At 46.2% G+C, this 6701-nt stretch overlaps 1 protein-coding gene across 1 annotated transcript; it reads right to left on the bottom strand.

The window, feature by feature from the left end:
• Window positions 1-1380: 1380 nt before the first annotated feature.
• Window positions 1381-2865, bottom strand: LOC123398576. The gene is made up of 3 exons (XM_045093032.1): window positions 2441-2865; window positions 2219-2310; window positions 1381-1866 (listed from the first exon to the last, which is right to left on the bottom strand). Exons 1-3 carry the CDS (start codon window positions 2790-2792, stop codon window positions 1567-1569), a joined length of 744 nt encoding a protein of 247 aa, XP_044948967.1. The 5' UTR covers window positions 2793-2865; the 3' UTR covers window positions 1381-1566.
• Between the last annotated feature and the right edge of the window lie 3836 nt (window positions 2866-6701).

Raw genomic sequence — 6701 nt, 5'->3', positions numbered from 1 at the left:
GTGCATCTAATACGACGTCGATGGTGATAGGCATAGATGCGTCAATTCCGGTGGAGGCACCAAACCAAAGTCAGGACGAATGAGTGGCATGTGGTACAGGGTGTATGTGATGGTGCGTGGTGGCCGGCGAAGACAAGAACGATTGGGCCAGAGTGGATGCGGTCGAGCGGCGGCCGCATGGGATGGGAAAAGTATCCTAAGAAATTGCGCCGATCGAGTAAATATAAGCGATGACCAACACGAGGAGTAAATTTTTTGAGGAGTTAAAGAGAACAAGGGATCGACCAGATTGAGAAAGCACTAGTTTTTTTTTCTTTCGAATGACCTTATTTCCAAAATCAACTAACCGACAAATTCATAGCTTAGGTGATTCCGTGCCTCCCCGTCATGTTTGGGAATATTGAGATGGGGAAGAGCTCGGCATTTGTCTTCCAAATTCGAAATGATGAATTAAGGTAGGGTACAGTGATGATCAAATAGTCATTTGGCTGGCTTTATGGGGAATGACCCAGCCCAATAGGGACAGGTTCGATCCCTATTAAGCCCATCTAACCCGCTTAAGCCCACCTGAACCACTCTCTCTCGGTTACGGATGAAGATCTGATCAAAGTACAATGTTTGCCTTCTTGAACTCCTGAAAACGAAAATTTCAGGAAGGGATCAGCAAGATATGCTTTTATGCTCTTCACTTCAACTACTCACCAAAAAATTAGCATAATGGTTATTTTGTTCACAAAGGAGATTGGAAGCATGCAGAACTCGCTGAGGTATAGTACGACTATCCAGCATCGGTCCTGCAAGACATCATCACTCAACAGACAATGTATAGTTCAGTCACATTTTTTGTTTGGAAAACTAGGACCATCCGTGGCCTCTACATTATAACGACATGCAGCCTATTTATTAAATAAAGGTTTAACAAAGGTTCAAGATCCAACCATACTTCATGAAAGCATCCAAAAGAAACAAAGAGAATTACATGCCACATCTGGCCATATCATAACAGGCTACGATAACTAAACACGTAGCCTATTAATTTGTCGTCATCCATATCGGTTGAATAAAACCCGTGATGTCGTTTTCTATCGGTTGCATCCAGTAAAGCTTTCTTGACTCCGTAAGTGTGAAAAACAACCATATAAGGATCCACACAGAAGCTCTGTAAATGGCCTGCAAGAAATTTATGAAGTTCTTTCTATTAAAAGTCATATCATTCTTGTAGTTTCATATATCCCATAGCATTGCACATACACCTATCCATATGTATTCACCTGTGTTAATATTGAATCCATTTAACCACATCTCAAATAACTTGTTCATATTTGCTGAAAGATTTATATTAAAGGCTATATAAATAATACTTCCTCCGTCCTAAAATAAATATCGTTGATCTGGTATAAAATTTATACAAATTTAATACAGATTTTGCTATACTTATTTTGGAACGAAGGGAGTAATACGTAATAATAACCTAGCCAACGGACATTCGAGAATATATATATCCTTAGAATGTATTCTTCAATCTCTCGATTCCCTCAGCTACGACGGTTGAACCGATGGATTGAACTAAGCGAGGAGCCAGAAATCCCTGTGACGCCTGCTGGAGACGAGGTACCCGCCGGAGTTCCGCCGGCGCACGCCCAGCGCCTCGCACGGCGCGTGCTCGATGCAGTACTCCACCAGGCCTCTCTGCCACCGCCCGCCGCACCGACGATCCGCCGCCGGCCACAGGCCCAGGATCCACCGCGCCGTGGCCGCCCGCCGGCGCTGGCCGAGCACGAGCAGCGACGCGCCATGCCGCCTCGCGGCGTCCACCACCGCTGGCGCGCGCTCCTCCGCCTCCGTCACGCACACCTCCACCTTGACCTGCACAAACGTTGATGATTCTTTTGCTATAGAGAGAGTCATAGACCAATCAATCAATCAATCATGGGCGCAAGGCGCAATGTTGATCCACTACTGCCATTTTACTATTGCGGAATTGCTTTCTTGTCTTGGAAAGGGATGGAAGGTGCCAAAAGCAAATAAATTCATTCGTATAGCCTACTGGTAGCTAGCTAAGCTAAATTATTGAACACCTTTACGCGTTTGGCCGAAATTCGGCGCGAAATGCGCTAAATGGGTAGTGCCTTTTAGTATTACTACTACTAGCTTATCTTCCAGTTTGACACTCTCTTCCTTATACTGCTGGCGAAATAAAGAATGGAGGGGTATATACCTCTGGCCTGGTCGATTCGCACAAGCTCCTCATGGCGTTGAGGTGTTCGTAGCATCTTGTCCTTGATATCTTCACGCAGGATGAATCATCCGCTGCAGCACGCATACCAGAATTATTTGACGTTAATTTCAGCAGACTCCCACAGAAGAATAGTGTATATAGTACTACTCCATCACTAATGTACATCACTGGTTACCGCGGTACGGACGTACGGTTACTTACCATCTGCCGGGGCCGGCTTGACGACGGCGAGAAGGACGACGGCGTCATTGCTCCGAACAACCTGCGACAGCGCCCACTCGAGCGCGCCCACCGCCTCCGCCCGCCCGTCAGCGACCACCATCACCCGCCGCCCGCCGCCGTCCTTCATGCCTCCCACGACGTCAACCATGGACGCGCCATTGCCGCCGCCGTAACAGCGTCCATTTCCTGCCCCAGCGTCACTCCTTACCTTGCTGGTCACCGAAGGCGGCAGCTTGGAGGAGGAGGGGGAGCAGTAGGTCAGGCGCTGTACTCGCTTCCTGACCCGCGTCGCCGCCCGGCCGCGGCACAACGCCGGCAGCCTCCGCCCCATTAGTTAATCCGCTGCTCGGCTAATGACTCTTGTCCAAAGAATGTGGCCTGCGGGGCAAGGAAAGGCTGTGGAGTGGTATTATAGATGGAGGGTTAAGATTAGTGCGCATACGGGGGTGCTTATATATATACGCATACGCGCATGCGTATCGCCAATCGCTGCGGAACTGGCGGCGAACTTGCGAGACGTGCAGTGCATCAAGGGGTGGGACGTGCACTCGTTTGGTCCAGTTTGCCAGCAGCCTTCTGTAGAGATGACAATATCTTGGGCGTCTTATGATTCACGTGGTATATACACGTATATAGATGCTCTAATATGATTGGTAGAAACGTCGTCCACCTATGCGAGACAGCTGCATGGACTTTCTCTTCGAGAAGACACATTTGTATTTATATAAGCATTTTCATTTTTGGGTACTAGCTTTAAGCTGTTCTTTTTGCGTGGATGATGTTGCAACCATATGTTGTACTCCCTCCGTTCCTAAATATAAGTAGTTTTAGAGATTTTATTAGAAGGCTACATACGAAGCAAAATGAGTGAATCTCATTCTAAAGTATGTCTATATACATCCCTATGTAGTATCCTAATGAAACCTTTAAAAAGACTTATATTTAGGAATGGAGGGAGTATAAAAAATGTTCATGTCAAGTTAAAAAAACCAGGTTTGTTATTTGATCAGATGCCTGAAAAATTTCGTGGTCTTAGTCAATTATGTGGAGAAGAAGGCAGATACTAAGAAGGGCAACGATGCGACCAGCCATGACGCCCCTGTGATCGATTGCCAAGCGAGGACCTTGCCGGATATTGGGATTGACATGGCTGGTCGTGGTGTCATTGACACAGGTGAAGACTAGGGTCACTGATGCGACAAAGAGGCTTTTTCGTTTTGCATGCCTCTCGGATAAGACAATGGTCGAGCTCGACACGGTGTCACCGTGGACAGCCCCGGTGTTACTAGTGAGGGGGTGACGTGGCTCGCTACCAGAAGAGGGTCAAGGGGTTTATTTGGGTGGGTGGGTGGGAGGGAGTGGTACATCGTCTCAGATAGACCAGTCCATTGTCTTCAAGTTGTATATCATCCATTTCAAGGATATCCACAATATTATCACCAGGCCGGCCGCAAAGGTCTGGTTCGTGATCAACTCACTCTTCCTTGAAAGTCGCGTCTAACACGCCATCTTGGCCAAACACGAGTTCCAAAATCATATGCAAGGTAATCTCATTATCACGGCCTTCACCATCTGCATCAAGTGTCTTGTCAACACTTTGAAGTTTATGCTCATTGGTTAGCTACTGAGAAATCATCCTCGCCCTTTTAAATGGGATCAACAACAACTTTGTCCACTGCACCGCCGTCCTCGCCATGAACCTGACATGTCTCATGTTTCCACAAGCCCGCGGTGCCGTTCTCCAGTGGGAATTTTGTCTCGCACGCAGCGCTCACCAGCTCTCCTCATCGCCCACTCCACATCATCATCAGCTTCTCTCTTTTTTTTAGAAAAGGAGGATTACCTCCGGCCTCTACATCAGCACGATGCATACGACCCCTTTATTAAGCAAGCAAACAAATATCGGTCCAACATAGTCTCCGACAAAAGAGAGTAAAAGCAAAAGTAAACTGAAAATTGCCACAACCGACATAATAGGCCTAGATGTCTACTCATCTATCCTATTACTGGACTGCCATCCAAATCGGTTGAAGATATCCCGCGCTACCGTCTCCCATCGGGTAGACCCAGTAACCAAAGGCTCCCTGGTTTCCGTAGGTGTGAGTGACGACCATGTACAGATTAATGTCGTAGCTCTGTGTAGTACCTGCAAAAAATGTATATTTGTATGTCTGTCAAAAACCATATCATTCCTACAGTTCCATATAGCCCACAAAAGTGCACATACTCCAATGCGAATGTGTCTAGCAATACTCGAATCTACTCCATCTAGCCACGCCCTTTATTTCTTCACTCCCAACTCATCCGATGATTGTGGTATCATCAAGGACAAGAATAGAAGGTCAAGACTAAACTTTCACGGCTCCATGCGCGATGACACTTTTCCCATGTGGCACACTGGCACTACCCCTTGATGAGGATATGATAGTCCAACCCCTGATAATGCCACTCCGAGCACGCCAAGTCAGCTACTCATGTCCAAGCACTAGGCAGATGGTGCACCACCTTGAAGGCAAGGCACCACTAGTCCACATGTGCACCACATTGTCCGTCTCAACCCAGTGTTGTGTCTACCTTTTCTCTGACCGAACCATGTGACACTACCTCGGTTAGGTATATAAGGAGAGCTAGGGCCCTCTTGGGAGGGGCTCAAGACATTAGCCATCTAGGGCTGGGTTTTCCACCTGACCCCTCTTCTCCCTAGGCCGCCATCAAGCACAAGAATATTTAACCCAAGACACACTCTTATGATGTTCTTGATCTTTGGCGAGCACTCGAGCAATACAATCTAGATCAAATAGGAATAATGTGTTACCTTTGTAGGAAGGGCCCAAACCTGGATATATCGTCTGTCTCATGTGCTACCATCTCGATCCACCGCTTGCATCTCCCACTTCAAAAAAATACTTTTCACTCAAGGCCACCATTGAATCTTAAACAATAAGAACCCCGCCTCGCATGTTCCATGCATGACGATAGAACTGTCGTGGGTCTGGCACCGACCTTTCTTGGGCCTTGTCATGGCGTCTCTATGCCACACGCCGCATCGTGCAAATGGGACACCCAAGCTTTGGTTGCATGGCTCCTTACTCGAGCTATGGTCCCGCGTACGCCTCCCTCTCAACCGATGGCATGGGATCAACATATCTACATGCTACCCTTCACAACTTATATCTCCAAGACGATGGTGGCAGCTTTGATCGGTTCCTTGACATCTGCGCTACATCTCGTACGGCTAACAACCTCGGCATCATCTCTCATTCTACTTCCTTCTCTGCTCCTCACATGATCATTGGTAATGGCGACTCTCTCCCTATGGCACACACTAATGTGTCTTCCCCTTTCACACTTCATCCTTTCCCCTTCATTTACGCAATGTTGGCATCCTCCTAATGTTACCAAAATTTGTGTTTCCACCGTTGTAACTCGTGAGAACCTATCACCGTTTAATTTTACAATTTTGGTTTTTCTATCAAGGACCTTTGCACTCGAGCGGTGATTCTATGATTTGATAGCTATGACAAACATTATCCTCTTCTCTCTAGATCTTAGTCTCTCCTCGTCGACACAACCTAGCTCTGCCATGAGCGACTTGGACATTTGGGCAAGCCACTCTTTCTAAAACTATTTCTTATTTTGAGTTCTCTACTAATAAATACCCATCTATGATGGTGCATGTTTGTAGATTGGGGAAACATGTCCCGTTAGCCTTTAAACAATCAAATTCTCGGGCTTGTTTTCCCTTTGATCTTATGCATTGCGATGTATGGACATCTCATATTAGAAGTTTTTGGGTTACAACATTATCTTGTTATCCACAATAATTGTTCCCATTATGCGTCATCATTATCTTTATGATGCAAATATTATGTTTTCACTACATTACTCTTTTATGCGCATTTTTTGTAGGCTGACTCGAAAGGTTGGGGTGAGGATTCACCATCAATTCTCTAAGACTTTGTTCAATGGGGTTTTTCCCATCACACTCTATTGCTGGAGACCTGTCTGCTTTCTCTAGCTAGGCGGCGATCCTTCATGATTGGAGGAGAAGTTAGGGGTGTAGCCATCATGGGGACAGTGATGCATGTTTCTAATGGAAATATGCCCTAGAGGCAATAATAAATTGGTTATTATTATCTTTCCTTGTTCATAATAATCGTTTATTATACATGCTAGAATTGTATTGATTGGAAACTCAAATACATGTGTGGATACATAGACAACATACAGTCCCTAGTGA

Source organism: Hordeum vulgare, chromosome 5H, assembly GCF_904849725.1.
Source record: "Hordeum vulgare subsp. vulgare chromosome 5H, MorexV3_pseudomolecules_assembly, whole genome shotgun sequence".
NCBI classification, from domain to species: domain Eukaryota; kingdom Viridiplantae; phylum Streptophyta; class Magnoliopsida; order Poales; family Poaceae; genus Hordeum; species Hordeum vulgare.
Note: the sequence above shows the minus strand (reverse complement) of the source record. Positions and strands in the feature narration are given on the sequence as shown.